Below are 23,016 nucleotides of genomic sequence, written 5' to 3'. Positions count from 1 at the left end.
AGCAGCTGGCTGGAGGCATGGAGCGGAGTGGCCGCAGTCCAGAGCTGAGCAGACTGGAGGCATGAAATGGAACAGGGACCGTTGACAGATTGGGTGGGGGATGTGGGGGCAGTGTAGGCTGTCAGCAACTTGCACCCCAGTCAGATCTCTTGTACTATAATGAAATGTTTATCTGTAATCTGTTTATCTAACCATGATGTTTATTATTTTAACTTTATTTCTTATTTTCTAACTTAAAATTTGAATCACTGCAAGGTAATGTATTTTTTTTCTTTATTTCTCATCTTTGTACCTAAGATTTGTGCATAGGCACTTTGTACTGAAGATGGTGCTGAGAGGACTTTTCACTGTACTCCTGCACTTGAGTACATATGACAATAAACCTAATTCTATTTCTAAATTACAGTGGATGCTGGAAATCTGAAACAAACACAGAGAATGCTGGAGAAATTCAGGTCTAGTAGCATCTATATAGAGAGAAACAGAATTAACATTTCCAGTCCAGTATGACTATTCTTCAGAACTTGACAAATAAAACGCAGCTAGGAAAAAGTGAGGACTGCAGATACTAGAGATCAGAGTCGAAGAGTCTGGTGCTAGAAAAGCACAGCCGGTCAGGCAGCATTCGAGGAGCAGGAGAATCGACGTTTCGAGCATCCCTGATGAAGGGCTTACGCTCGAAACGTTGATTCTCTTGCTCTTCGGATGCTGCCTGACCGGCTGCGCTTTTCCAGCACCAGACTCTTCAACAAAGAAAACAGCGGCGAGGAAAGAGCAGGGCAGTCGGACGAGTTGAGTTGCTTTTACAGGAGAACTGAAAAACACAATAACAGGCCGAATATCCTCCTTCTCTGCTGTGACCATTGTATTACTCTAAATTTTGAATTCCGTGTTTGGACCCTTCTTTCAGCCTTTTATATCTAATACATAGGTTGCTGGTTGCCCCTTTTGCTTGGTTTACCAATAGAATGTAGCTACTTGCTTCCAAATCCCAAACATTTATCACTTGTTATCAGCATGAAGTTGAAACATTAACTCGGTTTCTCTGTGCACAGATGCTGCCAGGTCGACAGATGTTAACCCCGGCATTTTCTGTTCTTGTTTTTAGTTTCTGATTTGCAGCATGTGCAGTACTTGAATTCTTTCCAAACTTGCAAAGAGAACGAAGCACGAGTTAGGGAGGTTTTGAGAGTGTGCTCCCACAGACAGCATAAGTCACACCTATTCCAGAAGTGTGTAATAACATCTCTGAACAGAAAATGTATTCAATGCGTTCTGAAGAAGTCACACGGGACTCGGAACGCTAACTCTGCTTCTCCCTCCTCAGATGCTATGAGACTTGCTGAGTTTCTCCAGGTTTGTCTCAGCAATCAATGTGGGCAGCAACTCCACAATCCCCGGGACTGACCAGCTGGGACATGGAAACTCACATTCCATTATGACAATGTGCCCAGGAGACCACGTGATTCCAAGCCCCAGTTGCTGAGAACAATGGGCTGGGCTGGGCAGCACAGCGCGCCTGCCGTCCGCGATGGCGCGGATTCCTCCCCCCCCGCTCGCCAGTTCAAACCACCCCGTGAGCACACGCATACTCTTTTCCCTCCTCCATACTGCCCGGGGAGCGCGTGCTCCCCGCACCACCAACGTCCCAGCGCGGAGGCGCGTTACCGCTGACGCAGGACGTCGCTGACGCCTGCTGCGCGTGCGCAGTGCCACGTCCGAGCTTGGGTCGGAGGAGCCGAGCCGAGCCGAGGGCCCGGGAGAGGATCCGCACCAGTGTCGGTCACTCACTGAGTCAGTAATGGCTGGCCAGCAGTTCCAGTACGACGACAGCGGCAATACCTCGTTCTACTTCCTCACGTCGTTCGTGGGACTTCTCGTCATCCCGGCTACTTTTTACCTCTGGCCCAGAGATCAGAACGACGGTGAGTCCAGCAGAGAAGAGGACTGTTCTGAAAATGTATATTAAAATGCAAACTGTTTGCATATTATAACAGCAACCAGAGTTTCCACCTTCTTCCCCCCTCCCCATGGGAGCCATGGGCTCATACTGCCTGACCCAGCGCCTTCTCACACAGAGTTCCCTGAAGCAGAGCCCATGTTTGTGGGGCCTGCTGCATTTCGAGGGGCGCGGGGCTGGTTAACAAAACGTGCCTCTGAGGTGCTATATCCCCACCCCTTTCCCAGTCGGAAGTCCTGCCTGAAAGTTTCTGGAAGGATAATCTGTGGGCTGTTGCGACTTCGGCCGGTTCGACTTGTTTTCTTTTTTTCTAAATTAGTTCAGCGTTCTAATTTATAAGTTTAAACAGCGGCCGATTTCAACAAAAATAATGTAAGTTAGTTAATTCTTCATTTGCCGCCCCTCCGCAAAGTCTGAGGAATTATATTGTTACTCAACAAATCTCTTCCGGCAGTATTCCTGGTCCTTACCCCTTATCTGTGTTACTTTTTGCTTTAGCTTGTGTCTTGAAGAACTTTCCAAATACGTAACTTGAGCCTCATCAAATGGAGTTATATTCAACTTTATGCTTTAAATTTTTTGTTATCTTGACTTAAGTAGACATCAAAATGCTTAACTTTGTATTCTTCTCTGGAAATTTGAAAATTACAGCAAATGCTCAGCAGATTGGCCAGCATTTGTGAAAAGAAACAACAACTTTTTCTTAGATGGAAGTTGCAACTGCAGTGTTCTATGTTTTCAGATATTGATGGGTCTTCAGTACTACTAAAAGTCTCCTGTATCTGAATTTAATGGACTGTGACAACATTTGAATCTGTTTCTATGATTTGGATGCAATATCAGTTAGGTACAGGAATCATAGGTTACTAGTAATCGACTTTTACATTTTGCATTTACCATGTTCACACTTTGCAGAAAACCTGAAAATGTATAATAGAAGCTTTGATGTGAAGATCCATGATATGAGTTTAAAGAAAATGCAAATTAATTATGAAAGTTTTTAAAGTGTTTTTTGCTTATGATTTGCCTTCTCTTGTTGACTTGCTATGGCTAATTGCTGGCGTATCATCTTTAACATCATGAAATTCTGATCCAAATTTTATTTGGAAGAGGCTGACCCTTTACCCCTTCCACAAATGTTTAAATGAGATCAAAAATGGAATCTAACTGCAGTACTGAAGTTATTGTCTGCAGTTGTTAAACTGAATTAATAATTGGGTCTTCCTCATGTCTTTTCAACATTATTTCCAGTGGAAAAATATTTTAGGAAAGACCACCTTTCAACTCAAGACAAAAGATGGAAAAGTATAAACCGATTTAGCTTAACCTCGGTTGTAGGTAAAATTCTAGAATCCATCATTGAGGATGAGATTTCTAAATTCTTGGAAGTGCAGGGTCAGATTAGAACAAGTCAGCATGGATTTAATAAGGGGAGGTTATGCCTGACAAACCTGTTAGAATTCTTTGAAGAGGTAACAAGTAGGTTAGACCAGGGAAATCCAATGGATATTATCTACCTAGACTTCCAAAAGACCTTTGAAAAGGTGCCTCACGGGAGGCTGCAAAGTAAAGCGAGCGCCCATGGTGTTCAAGGTAAGCTACTGGCATGGTTTGGGGATTAGCTGTCTAACAGAAGGCAGAGTTGGAATAAAAGTTTTTTTTCGGAATGGCAGCTGGTGACCCGCAGGGTTCATTGTTGGGGCCGGAGCTGTTCACTTTATGTATTAATGATCTGGATGAAGGGACTGGGGGCATTCTGGCGAAGTTCGCGATGATATGAAGTTAGGCGGACAGGCAGGTAGTACTGAGGAGATGGGGAGGCTGCTAAAAGATTTCAACAGTTTTGGAGAGTGGTCCAGGAAATGGCTGATGAAATTCAATATGAGCAAGTGCGAGGTCTTGCACTTTGGAAAAAAGAACACAGGCATGGACTATTTTTTTTAAACGGTGAGAAAATTCATAAAGCCAAAGTACAAAGAGATCTGGGAGTGCTAGTCCAGGATTCTCTAAAGGTTGATTCACAGGTTGAGTCTGTGATTAAGAAAGCAATTGTAATGTTGTCATTTATCTTGAGGGTTGTAATATAAAAGCAGCAACATGCTTCTGAGACTTTATAAAGCTCTAGTTAGGCCCCATTTAGAATACTGTGTCCAATTTTGGGCTCCCACACCTCAGGAAGGACATAGTGGCACTGGAGCATGTCCAGTGGAGATTCACGCGCATGATCACTGGAATGGTAGGCCTAACATACAATGTATGGCTGAGGATCCTGGGATTGTATTCATTAGAATTTAGAAGGTTGAGAGGAGATCTAATAGACACTTACAAGATAATGCATGGCTTCGAAAAAGTTGATGCTGGAAAGTTGTTTCCGTCAGGTGGGGAGACTAGGACCCGTGGGCATAGCTTTAAAATTAGAGGGGTCAATTTAGAACGGTAATGAAGAGGCATTTCTTCAGCCAGAGTGTGGTGGGCCTGTGGAATTCATTGCCACGGAGCGCAGTGGAGGCCAGGATGTTGGGTGTCTTCGAGGCAGAGATAGATAAGTTCTTGATTTCATAAGGAATTAAGGGCTACGAGGAGAGTGCAGATAAGTGGAATTGAAATGCCCATCAGCCATGATTAAATGGTGGAGTGGAATCGATGGGCCGAATGGTCTTGCTGCCACTCCTTTGTCTTACGGTCTCACTCATATGTACGTTTTTTGGCTATTTCCTGTCCCTATCCATTATAAATCTTGTCTCCCAATGGAATGCATGTATGGACCTAAAAAACAATTTCACAACTGGTTGAACTCTTGCCTCAAGTCAAAGCCAAGCTCATCTGTGATTCTGTATGATTGTGAATGGTGAACGATGCTGATTTAAAATCCTTATAATGAGAAAGCTATCATAAATGCCTCCTCTCTCTTCTATCCTTTACCAAATTTAGGTTATATATGCAGAATTTAATGCAATTCTATAAAGAAGTAAAACCACTAATAGGCTGGAGTTCTATATATGCCTGAGAAAGAATACTTAAGGTTTGAAATAACACTTCAGTTTTATAATTTGAATTAAAACATAACACTTTTGAGCTTGTGTGCATCCAACTAGAACTACCTTTGGTGAATTTGAAACTATCTATGTCTTCAGATGAATTTTAAATCTTTGCTATGTTGCATCAAAACTAGAATGGTCAAGCAACTATGGGCCATTTTGGTTCATGTGTAAATAGATTTGAGCTTCCGTTGTGCGTAGATGGAATTATTTCTGTTCATGGCATTCTGAATAAAATGTGAGTGATCTGAACAGAAACTGAAACATTTATCAAACATTCCTCCAGATTTCTTTGAAGTTAGGCAGCAGGTAAGCAAGCTATGTTGATTGCCCCAGTTTCTCAAACACAGGAATTTAAGTGGTTTGTTCTAGTTAGGTTCAATAAAAACAGCTTCCAGTGGTGAGTGAATCCACTTAAACACTGGGGCACAAGAATCCATTAGTTTATTAGATGGTTGATAATCAGCTTATTATATACTAAAAATTCAAAATATTGGGCAATAATCAACTTGTTCAGTTGTTTATGACACACCTCCTGAGCAGATAGGAGTTGAATCTGAGCCTCCTGGCACAGAGGCAGGGACAGTACTGCTACACTATTTGGAGATTTGCGTTAATGGTAAAATCCAGTGCATCACTAACTTTACAATCATAGACTGTCCCTTATCACGGGGATGCTGGTAACAAACTACATATAGCATTTTCTTCATACCTTCCTGTTTGTATTGCTTCCCCCCTACTTACTGATAATATTTGTGCTTTGTTCATCCTGGTATATTCCAGGATCAACTCTCTTTAATTCCTTCATGAACCTTTAAGCTGTGATCTGCTCACATTTTCCAAGAGTAGCAAATGCAACTTCCTCAAGTTTTTTTTCTATCAACTTAAATTCCTTCATGAGAATCATATTTTATTTTGTCTCTGAAGGGTGTCAGTATCATTCATGTGTAGTTCTAGCCCTATTGTTACCCCAGATGAAGCCTCACTGTTTTATGCAACAGTAGTGCGACTATTTGGTTCAAAATGGTTTGCTTGATTGACACTACATCCACAAATATTCACTTCCTCCACCCCTCAGTATTAGCGATATATACTAACTACAGATGCACTGCCGAAAATCACTGATGGTCCCTAGGTAGCACCTTCCAATCCACGACCACTATCATCTAGAAAGACAAGGGCAGCAAATACGTGGGAACACTACAACTTCCACATTCCCCTCTGAGCCACTCACCATCCTGACTTGGACATATATCACCATTCTTCCAGGGTTGCTGCGTTAGCATTTGAGAATGCCTTTCCTAATGGCATTGTGGGTATAGTTACGCCAAGTGGATTGCAGTAGTTCAAGAAGACTGCTCACCAGCACCATCTCAAAGGCAACTAGGGATGGATAATAAATGCAGGCCCAACCAGCATTGTCCATGTCTCATGAGTGAATTATAAAAAACCCTTCTGTCAATGTAACCTATGCCTCAAATTACTAACTGAAGCTAGACATAGTGTTGATTATTTCATCAATTCTTGCATTAAGACTGTACAAACCTTGGTTCAGTGGTTCCCTCACTTTGAGTCAAAGTCATGGATTTAAGAAGTCAGTCTGGAGTCCAAAACCTTAGCTGACGCTTTACTATGGAAGTACAGTACTATATTGTCCTTCAGATGTGTCCTTGGGTGAAAAAGGCACTTAAGAACAGAGGTGTTCTAGTGTCATAACACTACTGCTTGACAAGCCCCCAAATAGATGTAAAGCAAAAAACACAAGTTTGGCTGCTCAAAATCTGAAATAAAAATGGGAAGCGTAAGTTATGTGGATTGGCCGTGCTAAATTACCCATAGTATTCAGGGATATGTAGGTTAGGATCTTTAGCCATTGAAAATGCAGGATTACTGGGATAGGGTAGGGGTAGATGTGTCTGGGTGGGATGCTGCTTGAAGGGTTGGTGTGATTTGTTGGGCCGAATGACATTTTTCCACACTGTGCGGATTCTATAAAAAAAAATCTTAGCAGGTCTGGTAGCTTCTATGGAGTGAAAACAAAGTTGGAACTGAAGAAGGGTCACTCGACCTGAAACTTTGACAATGCTTTCTTTTCACAGATACTGTTAGACCTGCTTGCTGAGTTTCTCCAGCAATTTGTTTTTGTCCTGAAGAGAAAGTTTATGGGAGCTTGATATCTGTAAATTAACTGTAATTTTTTAACATTACAGTTGTCTCTACAGTTTAAAAGCACTTCATTGGTTGTAAAGCACTGCCAGGTCATAACGGTGGTATGTAATTCCAAATCTTTCTTTTGGAACTTTTTTAGAATTCTTCTCTGTCAGAACAATACTTCAATCACTGTACAAATTCTTCTTTCTCTTGATTTTTTTGGCACATTGTTATCTCTTACCCATTGACCTAGTTATTTAAAATGCCAGTAATGCTGAAATATTTCATATATTTATCTCTTAATTTGCTTTTGTTTGTAAATTTACACACATTCTGCCCAGATCAAAATTCATTAGCATCTTTTGACACATGACAATTGTTAAGGTGCGTAAAATATTGACTGCTGCGCAGTCAGCCTAAAATACTAGACCTCAATGCATTGGTAAGACTGCAGTTGGAAGATTGTTAGTTATACTGTCATATTTTTAAAAAAAGACACAAAGGTGCACATTTTGCTACTTTGTGAAGTTAGAGAATTGAATCATTGTTTCCCTATTGTATATTCATGGGTTAACGTTTTGCAGGGTGCTGTTTTGTCGTCGTCAGCAGTTCTTAGGATCCTTGCCTGTTAAGATCCACCAGTTTAGATTAGATTAGATTACTTTACAGTGTGGAAACAGGCCCTTCGGCCCAACAAGTCCACACCGACCCGCCGAAGCGCAAACCACCCATACCCCTACATTTACCCCTTACCTAACACTACGGACAATTTAGCATGGCCAATTCACCTGACCTGCACATTTTTGGACTGTGGGAGGAAACCGGAGCACCCGGAGGAAACCCACGCAGAAAACCCACACAGACACTGGGAGAATGTGCAAACTCCACATAGTCAGTCGCCTGAGGCGGGAATTGAACCCAGGTCTCTGGTGCTGTGAGGCAGCAGTGCTAACCACTGTGCCACCGTGCCGCCCACAAAAGCTACATGATTACATAAAAGCTACTCAATTGTGAGGAAGAAACTTTTTAGCTCAGCAGGTGTGTTTTCTTGTTTCCTTTGCCACAGTTGTTGCTTGTGTGGTGAGGTGATCAGGAAAAAGGTATGAAGAACATTGAATATGTATAGTTAACGATTAAATTTGCTTGAGGATCCAGATGTGGACTTATATGCTGATTGCACATTGTGAGCGTTTTGTTGTATTCTTGGCAGTTGTTATCTGGCTGTAAGTGTTTGCTGTATCATATGAAAATTAAACCTATGATTGTATATAGATTAAGAACATTGTATTTAAATTATGAAGTTTAACTATTAACTATGAAAGGCAAATGGCATCCTGGCATTTATTCCAAAAGGACTGGATTATAGAAGTAAAGAAGTGTTGTTACAATTGTCTTTGGTGTTAGAGATGCCACATATGGAGTATTGTGTCCAGTTTTGGACTCCTTATTTGAGGAAGGATGTGGTGCGACTGGAAGCAATTCACCAAGTTGATTCCAAGGATGTAAGGGCAGTCATATGAGGAGCAGTTGAATAATTTGGACTTGTACTTGCTGGAAGTATGAGGAATAAGGGGGTGATCTGATTTAAGGTGTATAAAATGCTAAAGGGGATTGATAAGTGGATGTTGAACAGATGTTTTCCCTTGTGGGGTAATCTTGAACAAGAAGTCATAAATATATAGTGAGAGGAGGTAGGTTCAAAACAGATGAGGAGAAGCTACATCTCTCAGAGGGTTGTGAATCTGTGGAACTCACTGCCCCAGAGTACAGGGGAGGCAGATTCAAGAAAGAAAGAAATAGATGTGATTCTGATGAAAAGGGTATCAGGAATAGGCAGGAGAGAGGAGTTGAGACCAGGATAAGATCAGCCATGATCATTTTATATGGTGGGGCAGACTTAAAGGGCTGAATTCCCTGCACCTGTTCTTAATTCCTCTGTTACTAAATACTTTGTTATTAACAAGGGATAGGGGCACAGACTTCCTGTCATAACAAAGAATATGGATGCTACTAAGGCCCTCTCCTATGTAATAGACCCTCCAAATAATCATAAACCTGCCCTACAATGTTGTAAAAGCATTAACAAACATTGTTAGTTGAAACAATGTGAATATCATTAAAAGGAATGAAAAACAGTCCTTGTATCCCTTTTGCCTTGAATGCTATGCTTGAGAGATTGATTGATTGTATTTAAACATTAAATTTGTTCGTTTTTTTTAGTGCTGTTGTGCTGTTCTCGAAGGTCCACGTAAGGATTTCATCTTCCTCCTCAGAATCAGACTGATTCTTTCAAATCCAGTGTTCATTCTTCTTTCATGTAGTACCACAGCCTGTTCCTGCACTCAGAAAATCCTTCTTCTGTCTGATCGTTCACAATCACTGGCCACATCTTCTGCTCGCAAGCATTGACTGTGGATAGTGTTAATTGATGCTGGGATTCTTTCATGTTGGCTATGCAGTTGGCACTGTAATAACTTGCAACATTTTCATGCAGTTAGGGCAGAATCAACATCCATGGTCTAGCAAATGTGTCTGCGTGTACACCTTGTATAGTCAGCCTTAAATGTTGAGATGATTGAGGCTGGATGGGAAGTGGCAAAGGGGCTAAGAAGCACCACCCAGACATTAGATTGTTTGAATTCAAGGCTGTTTGATCAGATCGGAGAGTTATTCAAAATCAGCACCACCTTGAACTCCATTCTTTTATTTGTGCATATTTCCCAACCTTGCTTATGAAGCAGTTATGAAATCAGTCCAAAAAGACATCCACTGTCACCAGGGCCCTTTTATTTGACTTTTAAGTTGCAAGAACAAGTTCTTGCTTTTCACTCCTTAAAGCATGTGTTGTCATAACAGTAAAGATGCATTGACTTCAGCATGTGCTAGTGGCATTGCCACACATCAAGAGGGTCATAGTCTTTCACAGCCTTGAAGCCTGAAACTCATTTCTTCTCTTATGTTTGTGCTAGTATACACTTCGGTTATAATGCTGTTTTGCCAGCACTAAATTCTTGTCTAGATCTGTACCCTTTTCCTTTAAGTTTCCATAGTTTGTCTGGAAAGCCCTTTGCAGCCTTATGGTCTGCTGATGCTGCGTCCCCTCGTAAGTTCAAATTATGCAATGAAAATGTTTCATGAAGTTATCAAGCCATCCTCTGGCTGTAAACGTTCCCTTGTGTGGGGTTGTTCCCTCACCACCCGTCTTCTCATTGGACACATTGTGTAATTCCATAGCCTTATCTTGAATGATGTGGTCAACAGGAATGTTTGTCTGATTTGTGTCCTCCATCCACAAGCTTAATGCTTTTTCCATTTTTACTTTAGCTTTGTTTATCACGAGATGTGCTATTTTTAAACTTTGTGGATCATTAAAGATCACACTTGAACAAAGTTCTTTTGCTTTAGACTTTATTGAACAAATGGTTGACTTTTTAACCTCATACATCCTCCTGACTGATGCTCCATTTAAGCCACTGTCTAGTTTATCTGAGATTTCCATTTTTTGCACTTCTGTTTTATCTTTTTAGGTGTTTCACGGCTTTGGGGGGGGTACTTATTTATGTTTCAGTATTTTTAATGGCTCAATATTTTTCAAGGAAGACCACATGTATATGTTGCACAAGATGCACAGAGGAGTACATCTCTTTTGGAGTTGTTTGTTATGGCTCAGAGCCCCGTTTTGGAACGTTTGCTAATTTTTCATTGTTTTTATCACTTTTGACTTGGAATGGGAGCTGAAGGTGACCTTTGGACTTGAGCAGCAGCTTGCTTTAAAAATAGAGAACAAATAAACTGTAAGGCCAGGCCTGAAAATTAATTGCAGGTTGTTTCTTGTAAAGAAGTGTTCTACAGATTCTGGACAGGCCTTATGCTCAAGCATGTGGTCGTTGTTAAATGTTAGCTTGGTCCTCTTGGGGAGATGGTCAGTCCGGTAGGAAGAAGTCAGTGTTTGAAATTTTTTTTTGATTCTATTTAGGTCAAAAGGATTGTACCTTTTGAAAGCTACAGAACAGAGGTTTAATTGCTCTCTGGTTGTCCTCTCATCATCAAGTTCATAATAGAATCTCAGTTATAAAAATTGAATGAGATTCCTTGGAGCCGACTGGAAGCTTTCCGCATTGGTGTTGTCAGAAATCAAGCAAGGTGTGCTTCTACTTCATGGTAATATTCTGGATCGAGGAGACTATTTAAGTGAACTTGGCCAGTTACATTTCACTTATTTTTCCATTTAAATCCCTTACTGTGTCTGAGAGAGAGTAGCTCATGATGAAGGGCTTTTGCCTGAAATGTCGATTTTCCTGCTCCTCGGATGCTGCCTGACCTGCTGTGCTTTTCCAACATCACAGTCTCAACTCTAATCTCCAGCATCTACAGTTCTCACTTTCGCCTGAGAGTATGTATGGAATGAGGTGCCAGAGGTGGTGGAGGCTGGTACAATTGTAGCACTTAAAAGAAATCTGGATGGACATATGAATAGGAAGGGTTTAGAGGGATATGGGCCAAGTGCTGGCAAATGGGACTAGATTAGGTTAGGATGTTTGGTTGGCATGCACAAGTTGGACTGAAGGGTCTGCTTCCATGCTGTACATCGCTATGACTCTTTTGTTTGCATTATAATCTTGGTGTCTAGAATTGGCCATTTACAAAATCTGGTACTGATATTCAAAAAAGTCTGGTTAGGAACAATAGGGGTCAATTTTGTCATTGAGTATATTAGTTTTACTGTGGTGTGAAGATATGGATAGGGTGGCTGATTTGATTTGGCTGTCTATCTGTGTTGCAACACCTGAAAAACACTTTGTGATGGGGTCTGGTGTTGATATTGCAAGTACATGGATCTGTGGGTAAAAAAATCAGTTGATAGTGAGTATCAACTATAATGCCGTAAACCTGGCTTCACTAACCAGCTGCATGATTTTTAGATACTGAAACAATTTAGGAATATCAGCTTTTCAGGTACATTTAAACCTTTTAATTTCTGAACTGATATTTGACTCTTTGAGAGGTGCAGTTTTCTTTATCGAATATATAAATTGCTTTTTTCTTAGTTTTTCCCTCTTTGTTTTTTGTCTTGAGTTCTTTTTGTTCAGTCCCGATGCAAACACTCCTTCTGAACTGTAATCCTACACATGCAGGATGACCCCCAGTGCTACTGTGCTTCAAAAGTTCAAGTAGATTGTGTGGTTAAGCTGTTTAATTATAAGGCCTGGCAGTTGACCCTAAGCTTGTCTTCAGCCAGTATTCAAGCAAACACAGTTCCTGAAAGTGGATAGTAGGCAAAGCATGTTATTAACTATCCTTCAATCATTCGCCACCTATTTAGCGCAAGAGCGAGCTGAGATATTTAATCAACTACACAGTGTTGCAATTTCTGAAACTAAGTTTAGTAATTGAAATCATTTTTCTTCTGGTTCTTGTAAACTTCTCAAGGATTTTTGCTATCATGTCACACCTTTTGGGTTTGGAGGTAGGGTGAAATAATAGAGCAAAAAATTCAACTGTTTTAAACAGCCAGTAGGTGTATTGAGTGACTTGATTTGAAGGGAAATGTTTAAACAGATATTAATTTATTGTGTATAACATGGATTTGTTAAAACCACAAATATATTCATTTCATTTCATAGCCATGGTAATGGTGAACATAATGCCATCAGCTATTGTGTAAATGGTGAATGGTCTGAGTAGAGACTTTTATTTTTGGCTGACTTCGGTGCAGATAACGAACTTTTTTCCTTTTTAAAGAACATTTTATAATGTAATCTAGGCAGAAAGTTCTATTGGATCAAATTAATTTGAGGCAAATTATTTGGACTGCTCTCAATTGCTTCTATGACATCTGTTTGCCAGCTGTTGGACTTAGTAGGCTGGCAACATCAGAGGGAAAGAGACTTAGCATTTCAATCTGATGCTCTTTTGTCAAGAGCCTGTTGTTTCATGTTCTAAAGATGCTCATGAGTATTTTAGTAATTGTTTAACTTTGTTCGCCCAGACTAATAGAATAGTAAGTGCAAACTTGCTGAATCTTCACAAAATGAGAAGGAAGTTGGAATAGCCTGCTAATATGATGTTCATGAAAAAGTTGGTAAATATTAATATAAACCTACTATGTCATGCTGAAATTATGAAACCAGATTATTAATTACTGTAGGGACAGTTATGACTGCTGGTATTATCAGCTGAATAGTCAGAGTGCAATGGGGAGGTGTGGTGTTTACTTATAGAATGCACCATTGATTCAGACTAAATATTTGGCTACGTATAAGATGTTAGAGATTTGTTCCAAATTTGTGTTTGGTCTGAACTTTTAAATTTGTGCGTATAACCGCAGGGTGAAGAGCTGGTTTTTATTAGTCTGCCTTTTGGGGTTGGTAACAGCCCAATAGTTTAAAGTGAATGATCTTAAAAAAACTTGTCTGGAATCTAAACACTAGCATGAACCAGGTGGGCCAAATGACTTGTTTGTGTTGAGTAGTATGCACCTTGCAATCCTTAGAGTGTATCACACACTAAAATTCTTCTGAACATAGAACATAGTACAATACAGCACAGAACAGGCCCTTCGGCCCACGATGTTGTGCCGAACTTCTAACCTAGATTAAGTACCCATCCATGTACCTATCCAAATGCCACTTAAAGGTCGCCAATGATTCCGACTCTACCACTCCCACGGGCAGCGCGTGGGAGTGTAATAAATGAAAGCAATGGGAATATTTGCTGCAAGCCTTGTTGGGAATGTCAAATGAGAAGGTGTTTGTGGACGAATGGTATTCCTGAAGTGTTTGGTCTAGTGTCAGGATTCTGTTTTTTTTTTACCATTGTCCTTTTCGCTTGCCCCACTGGTATAGTTTTAGCTTTGCATTACCCCCTCTCCTTCAGATGAACCTTTATATTTGAAGTTATTAAAAAGGTAAACAACAGAATTGTAATGAATTACACTACATTTAATTGCTTTTGGTATATAATATACCAACACAAAAATGATACAAAGAGTATTGCAAGACACCAACTTGATCTTGAAATGTATCCATCTACTGGACAGGAACTAAAAAAGACAACACAGCCAATGTTTTCTGAGAAGTCTTTGTAAAATTTGATTTTTTTTTAATCTTATTGCATTCTGGCAATTTGCTTGTTAATGTGATGATAGGCATTTGACCTATCATTTTGATGTTTGTTCTCCTCATGAACTGAAGTCCAAATTCCATGTGCCTGCCTGTGCCTGTTAGAATACCATCGTCTTGTCCTTCACCTATCTAACATTCTTAACTGTGGATATAATTTCTGTTTCAAATACTAACACTGACAGAACATTCTACAGCTTCACAACTTATTTTTTAAAAAGTAGTGTGAGAAAGAAATACACATTCTTTCTTGTAACCATTTGTTTTTGAATCCTTAATGTGCAACAATTTATATCTACCTAATATCTCTGTCATCTCAATCTCCTTGTTCCAACAAATTCAATTATCATTTTCAAGTCTCGAATTTATACTTCCTGCCACTAGGCAGCAGTTTTGGAACCTATAGTCTCAACAGGGGATGGTGAGTGTTAATATTACTGGAGTAGTTGTGCAGAGGCTTGCACTAATTCTCTGGAGACATGAATTCCCAACACAACAGCTGGGGGAATTTAAATTCAACTTGAAATAGTCTCAGTAATGATGATCGTGATACTACTAGATTGTAATTTAAAAATTTAGTCACTTTCCTTCAGCAGTGAAATCTGTAGTCCTAAATGGTCAAGCCTGTATGTAACTCTAAACACTCACTGATCTGGTTGACTTTATAAGGAGAAGGGGTCAAAATTTGTGCGAAGATTTGTAGCTCGGGTGCTCGTTATTGTGGTTCTGTTCACCGAGCTGGAAGTTTTTGTTGCAAACGTTTCGTCCCCTGGCTAGGCGACATCATCAGTGCTGGGTACCCAATATACCAACCACGACAGCGGACAGCTGAAACTGACAACCAGAAGCGGCAGGGACAGACCACTATAAACACCGGAGGAAACATCAAAGAAGCGCTTCGCAGGAGGCTCCCAAGCACGGGTGATGTCGCCTAGCCAGGGGATGAAACGTTTGCAACAAAAACTTCCAACTCGGCGAACAGAACCACAACAACGAGCACCCGAGCTACAAATCTTCACACAAACTTTGAAGATTACGTGAATTTTTACATTGTTAGGGACAGGCCACTATAAACACCGGAGGAAACATCAAAGAAGCGCTTCGCAGGAGGCTCCCAAGCACTGATGATGTCGCCTAGCCAGGGGACGAAACGTTTGCAACAAAAACTTCCAGCTCGGCGAACAGAACCACAACAAGGAGAAGGGGTGAAAATGAATTAAAGTAATTTGATCATTTACTGAGGTGGTGAACACACCAACTGTATGGCTGCCTCCTGTGCTATAACAACTCTGTGAAATTTTCTGCCCCCTCAGTTGATATGCTTCCCTCTGCCCCTTTTAACATGCTATAAAGGCCTCATTAAGGCTTGATATTTACTTATTTTGAGCAGTAACTTCAATTATTCCAGCTCCGTCATATTGACCTTCTAAACTGATGCAGCATCAATGAGAAAATCTTTCCAGGCCTCTTTTTCTGTTCAACTTGCCTCCCCTCACAGATGGACCATATCCACAGATCAGCTATCACCACCTCTCTCAATCTCTGCATCCTGCTCCAAAATGTCTGCTTATTTGTGAGCAAGGTCCTTGCAATCCATGAATTTATTTTAGATGATTGCATTGACATTGTGGCTTAACAGAAACTTAGTACGAGTGGTAGCACCTTTCCCCTTAATGAAGCCTCATCTGAATATACTTTCAGAAAGCCCAGGTTCTTATTGTCAGACTCTGCATTGACCTGATCTCCATGTTCTCTGGTACATTATCCTTCTTTTGAGCACCCCTCCTTGTTTCACACACTCAAAATCATTGTATTCCACCCACGTTGTCAAGTAAATTTTAAAAATAAAATCACTGGGATGTCTTCACTGGTCTCTTCTTTCAACTTCTACATTGAATAACCTCACATTCTCAGCAGTTTGAAGGTACATGCCAACTCACCATATTTTCTTCTGAGTTTGATAGCCTCCTGTCCTACCTAACTATCCCCTTCCATGTGAACTTCCAAATACACATCTTAGGCTATCCCTTAACACTACTGCTGACTTAGTGATGACAATAAATGATGAATGAATTTGTCACTAAAATGAAATAATCTAATAAATTGCCATTGCCATAGATTCCTGCTTTTATCAGTCTATTAGGCTGAACTTCCTTCAATGCTTCCACCGGCATTAGCCCTGAGTTTGCATTTTTCTCTAGTTTTTCCCATATCTGAAGAATTCTGAGTTAATCTTGTCTGAGACGCACATCCTAGTCCCTTGATTCTATTCCCAATAAATGCCTGACCATGTCATTTCACATTTCCCCATGCCGACCTCATCACCATCTTGTACCTTATCAGTTTATCTGTTCGCTGGTATTGTTAAGTTATCTTTCTTAGCTATTGTGTCTTTCACCTTCAAATCTTCTGGCTCTGCTCACTTCCTTGTGAAAATCAATCCATGACCCTGGCATCCTTGCAAACTACTCTCCTACCACTGATTTCCTTTCTTTTCCAAAGTCCTGAGGTGTATTTCCACCTCCCAAGTCTATAGCCTTTTAGACTCCAGATGATGGTCCTACTGGCCAAGTTAGATCCCAAATGATTCCTGACTTGCTTTCTTCATTTAACATGATGGTCATTCACTGAAATAGTCATGTGAAGCTACAGAGTTTAACAATAAATATATTTATTACACAAAAAGCAAAAACAAGGTAAACAAACCAAGCAATCCAGATATGGAATGTTAGAAAAATATTTTTTTTAAAAGAAAGGTCAGAACAATTGCTTGTTACTACTTAACAGCAATCAAACCCAAATAAATGACATCTATATATCAGATCTTTCAATTTGATTTATTCTCCCCAGTTTCTGTTTTGTGAACTGTAAAGTCGCCCGACATGATTATTTGCAAAACTGAGAGCTCAGACTTCCATGATGCACTTTTCCACTGAGGTAATTCATGCCTTTAACTGCTTTGAAAAATCTCCTTTTGGGGCAGAGACTATACTTCTGACCCCAGGCATGTCTCCTCCAAACTGCTATAAAAAAAACTTTCAATCTTTGTGCTTTCTCAACCAAAAAATATATCCTTGATTCTTCTGAATCAAAGACAGCCTTCAACATTTATTTCATCTATCATAAAGCACAACAGTATAAACAGTTTGCCATTTAACTCTCTAGGAGTTCCCTTCTCTGACAAATTGGATTAAGTCACTGTTCCAGTGCTTTTTTCCCCAGTAGAATCCTTTCATAAAGTAACTATCACCCAAGGGCTGCTATGTTCAAATCTAATCCTCAAAAATGTTCTCTATATCACACACCTTTCACTTCGCACTTTTTTCCCAGAACTCCTGTTTGAATTCTTCTGATCAGATTATCAAACTGCCACAGAACTGAACCAGCTGTTATCATTCATAAGTGACATCTTGTGTTAATGTGACAAAGAAAAGCTTCTCTTCTGCATGCACTCCTCAACAATGTCCTGTACCATCTCAACATGATGTCCCAACTCCTATAGTCAAAGTAAAGACAAGCATACCAATTGCTGCCTTAACCACCTGTGATGCAAATTTCAAAGAATTATGCACCTGAACTCCTAGGTGTCTCTTTTCTACAACACTGACCAGGGTCCTACCATTAATTATATAAGTCCTGTGCTTGTTTGCTTTACCAAAATACAATACATTGCATTTATCCAAATTAAACTCCATCTGCCACTCCTCAGCCCATTGATCCCATTGATCAAGTTCTCTTTATGATCTTAGTCTTAGAGTAGAATCATAGAATCCCATCCTTCAAGTCCATACTGACCCTCCGAAGAACATCCACCCAGACCCACCCCTACCCTATCCCTGTAACTCTGCATTTCCCACGGCTAACCCACCTCTCCTACATATCCCTGGGCAGTATGGGCAATTTCGCATGGCCATTCCACCTAACCTGCACATCTTTGGACCTTGGGAGGAAATCCACACAGACATGGGGAGAATGTACAAACTTCACAGTCACCCTAGGGTAGAATCAAATCTGGGTCGCTGGTGCTGTGAGGCAGTAGTGCTAATCATTGAGCAATTGTGCCGCCTACTGTCTTAATTGTCCACTGTACCATCAATTTTCGTGTCATCTGAAAGCTTACTAACCATACCCCCATATTCTCATCCAAATTGTTTATATTAAAGACAAACAAAAGTGGACCCAGTACCAATCCCTGTGGAACACTGCTGGTCACACGCTTCCACTCTGAAAAACAACCCTTCACCACCACTGTCTCCTACCTTCAAGCCAATTTTGTATCCAGTTGGCAAACTCACCCTGAATCTCATGTGATCTAACTTCATTAATTAGTCTATCGTATGGACCTTGTCAGAGGCTTTACCAAAGTCCATGTGAAACAATGTCTACCTCTCTGCTCTCATCAATCCCTTTAGTTACTTCCTCAAGTTTGTGAGCCTGATTTCACTCGCACAAAACCAAGCTGACGATCTCTAATCAGTCCTTGCCTCTCAAATGCATGTAAATCCCATCTTTTGGAATAACCTCTGACAACTTACCCACTATCAATGTCAGGCTCAAAGGTCTAAAGCTTCTAGGCTTTTCTTTCGAGCCTTTCCTAAATAAAGGCACAATATAAGCCACCTCCAGTCCTCTGCCACCTCACCCGTGGTTATAGATGATACAAGCATTTCTTCTCGAGCCCCGCAATTTCTTCCCTAACTTCTCACAATGTCCTGGGGTACATTTGATCAGGTCCTGGAGGTTTATCCATCTTTGTCGTCTAAGACCTCCAGCATTTGCTCTTCTGTAATGTGAACTGTTCTTAAAACATGAGTTGGAGGTGTTGGCGTTGGACTGGGGTGTACCAAGTTTAAAAATCACACATCAGGTTATAGTCCAAATAATATAGTACTTCCAAATAAACTTGTTGGACCATAACCTGGTGTTGTGATTTTTTTAACTTGGTTCTTAAAACATTAATATTTATTTCCCTGAATTCTCTAGCCTCCATTTTCTTCTCCACAATAAAAATGGATAAAAAGTATTCATTTAGTATCTCTCCTATCTCCTGAGATTCAACACACAGGTGAACTCGCTGATCTTTAAGGGATCCTGTTCATTCTCTCATTGCTCTTTTGCTCTTAATGTCCTTGCAGAATCTTTTTGGATTATCCTTAACCTTATCAGCCTTGACTATTTCATATCCCTTCTTTGTCCACCTGGTTTCCCTCTTAAGAATGCCCCTATATTCTTTATACTGTTCAAGAGATTCATTTGATCCAGTTGTTTATATAGTCATAGACATGTACAGCATGGAAACAGATTTTTCGGTCCAAATTTTCCATGCCAACTAGATATCCCAATCCAATCTAGTCCCACCTGCCAGCACCTGGCCCATCTCCCTCTAAACCCTTCCTATTCATATACCCATGCAAATGCCTTTTAAATGTTGCAATTGTACCAGCCTCCATCACTTCCTCTGGCAGCTCATTCCATACATGTACCACGCTCTCTGAAAAAGTTTTATATCTGTCCCCTCTCACCCTAAACCTGTGTCCTCTCATTCTGGACTCCCCCACCCCAGGGAAAAGACCTATGTCTATTTGTCTTCCATGATTTTATAAATCTCTATAAGGTCACCCCTCCGCCTCCAACGCTCGAGGGAAAGCAACCCCAGTCTGTTCAACCTCTCCCTATGGCTCAAATCCTCCAAGCCTGGCAACATCCTTGTAAATCTTTTCTGAACCCTTTTAAGTTTCATTAAATCTTTGCGATAGGAAGGAGACCAGAATTGCACGCGATATTCCAACAGTGGCCTAACCAATGTCCTGTACAGCCGCAACATGACCACCTAACACCTGTACTCAATACTCTGACCAATAAAGGAAAACATACCAAACGCCGCCTTCACTGTCCTATTTACCTGTGACTCCACTTTCAAGGAGCTATGAGTCTGCATTCCAAAGTCTCTTTGTTCAGCAACACCCCCCTTGGACCTTACCATTAAGTGTATAAGTCCTGCTAAGAATTGCTTTCCCAAAATGCAGCACCTCGCATTCATCTGAATGAAACTCCATCTGCCGCTCTTCAGCCCATTGGCCCATCTGATCAAGATCTCATTGTAATCTGAGGTAGCTTCGCTGTCCACTACACCTTCAATTTTGGTGTGCAAACCTACTAACTATACCTCTTGTGCTCACATCCAAATCATTTATATAAATGACAAATAATCTTTTTTTCTGGACTAGAACCTCAACATTTTTATTCATCCATTTTTCCCTACTCTTAGTACATTGGTTCTAACAGGAACATAAGTCTAAATGTCTGTGAACTAGTTCAAGGAGAATGAAATGTATATGTTTACTTTCTCATTTGTATCGAGTGCATCCAGTTTTTACAAAGATTGCTCTAAGGATTTTCTGTTTGTAATATTTAGAAAGATGCAAGGATTTGTATAGAACCTTCCACAACTTCAGGGTGTCTTAAGTGCTTCACAAACTTTATAATGTAAAAAATGTGTCGCATGGAATTCTCATGATCAACATTTTTATGATATTATTTGATAAATGTTGGCCAAGGTATTGTGGATAACTCCCCTGTTCCCCTTCAAAATAATGCCATGGAGATCTTGCTTGCACCTGAAGAGGGAAATCAGACCTCTGTTGAATATTTCATCCCAAAAGACAGTGGTAAACAGTGTAGTGCCAACTTTTTTTAATACTCATGTTCTGGATTGAGCCTTGAATCCGCAGTCTTCTGACTCTGGAATGCTACCAATTGAGTCATGGCAGACGCAATATGCGATATATGTATTGCAGTGGATTATCAGGTTATCATGTCTGTGCAGGTTAATTTTACTGTGTTCAAGTCCAGGATCTATCTTTTGCTTTTATTTAAATTGAAGTATTCAAAGTGTGTGTTTTGCTAACTGTTTATAGCTATTGGTGAGGACCTGAGGGATGCTTTGTTGACTTCAGACCATTGAAGTTTTTGGAATGAACTTGAGATTGGCATTTGCTGCCTGAACACTGCATCAAACATTGGCAACTTTCGTTTTTCAAGATGTATTTAAGTTCACAAATGTATCTTAAAGGAATACTTTTAGGGATTAATCACTAATTGAAGATCCAAAATATAATCATATCTCATAGCTTACTGATTGCAACCTTTAATTCTGAAAGACATCTTAAGCAATTTTCATACATTACCTCTTTGCAGATCACTGTAATACCTTGAGGAATACCTTTTTTTGTTTTCAGTTTTATGTAAACTCTGTCCAATAATGTAAACACACAATAGACTTTCAGCATTAATCTTCAGTGATGATACCAACAGTGGAAATTAGAGGTTTAGCCACAAATGATTGGAGAGATTCAACCTGTTTATACGACATATAACTTCTCTATATAGGCACTGGCAGCAAGATCAGCATTTATTATCCCCAGTTGCTGTCAAAAATGGTAGGGAGTTACTTTCTTGAAAGACTGCAGTCAAGATTTCGAGGCATTCCATAAATGTTGGCAAATGGAAACAACAGTGTGATACAATCTTCCTGCTGTAGTGGGATTCTAGTTGATGTTCTGTTCAGAATTAGCCAGAATTGGAACAATGCATCTGGTGGCAATAAATACCAGATACTGCAATGGTGTAAAGAATATGAGCCCTGACAATATTGCTGACGGCTGGTGTTCCTAAATTAGCTACACCCTGGCCTGTGTTATAGACTGCGTGTTCAGTCTTGACCACAGGTTTGAAAAAAAGAGAAATTCTATTTGGCCACTTAATGCTCTATTGATAGCATTGTCACTGACGCCTTCTATCAAAGAACAACATCTGCTTGGTCCTCCGTTTCGATTCTTCCAGGGTCACACTGTTCCTGACTGCAGTACACCCTTGGCCCAAACATGGACAAAAGAAGAATGTGGAGGTGCGAATGACTGCTTTTGACATCTTGGCAGCATTTGCCTGTGTAGTGCTTTTTTTTTTATAAAATAGATTTTAAAATATTATAACAAATACAAAACAATGCAATTTAAAACAATACAAAAATAGTAGGAGAAAGTGAGGACTGCAGATGCTGGAGATCAGAGCTTAAAAATGTGTTGCTGTGCTTTTCCAGCAACACATTTTTAAAATACAAAAATAGTACAAAATTAAACCCAAATAATAAAAAAAATCCCCAACCCACCCTCCTGTACGAATGTATAAACATATATAGAGAAATATAACATTAAAAAAAACCTAAACTAGCTATTTAACTAAATAAATAATTAAAACCTAACAACAAACAAATAAATAGTAATAACTCAGCCCAGCCAAACAAAACACTCATGCATTCACAGTTCCTCCTCCCTGGATATTGGGCTCATGAAACACAATCGTTATGGCTATATAAAAGCCCTTGTTAGTGTGGCAGATAAATCTGTGTCCAGGTATTTCAAAAAGGGTTGCCATGTCTTGTAAAAATTCTCAGTTTTGTGGTGTACCATATTTGTGAGAAAATCCAGGGGAATATGCTCCATAACAATCTTTCGCCAACCCGACAGGCCTGGGGTTTTTTCGGATATCCAAACTAGCAAGATATTCTTCCTTGGACAGAACGTAAGAATATTGAAAAGTTTTTTTCTTATGTGCGTCTGCAGGAAATACAATGGGTAGGCCTAAAATGAGAGAAATAAGGTCCTTCTCTACCCCAACACCTAAAATCCCCTCCATTGTACCCGCCACAGCGCTGCAATATGTTTGAAGCCTGTCACAAGACCAAAGA

General features: G+C 40.1%; 1 protein-coding gene across 1 annotated transcript in view; it reads left to right on the top strand.

Annotated features, from left to right (window-relative positions):
* Positions 1–1,681: 1,681 nt before the first annotated feature.
* The window catches only part of sec63 (SEC63 homolog, protein translocation regulator), a 114,498-nt gene continuing 93,163 nt past the window's right edge, over positions 1,682–23,016 (top strand). Inside the window, exon 1 of the mRNA XM_043687079.1 lies at positions 1,682–1,925. Within this exon, the coding sequence (XP_043543014.1) occupies positions 1,802–1,925 (124 nt within the window). The 5' untranslated portion in view covers positions 1,682–1,801. The remainder of the gene's footprint in view (positions 1,926–23,016) is intronic.

The sequence above is a fragment of the Chiloscyllium plagiosum genome, chromosome 3 (assembly GCF_004010195.1).
Source record: "Chiloscyllium plagiosum isolate BGI_BamShark_2017 chromosome 3, ASM401019v2, whole genome shotgun sequence".
NCBI classification, from domain to species: domain Eukaryota; kingdom Metazoa; phylum Chordata; class Chondrichthyes; order Orectolobiformes; family Hemiscylliidae; genus Chiloscyllium; species Chiloscyllium plagiosum.
The sequence above is the reverse complement of the archived record's forward strand: the minus strand, read 5'-3'. Positions and strand labels throughout refer to the sequence as shown.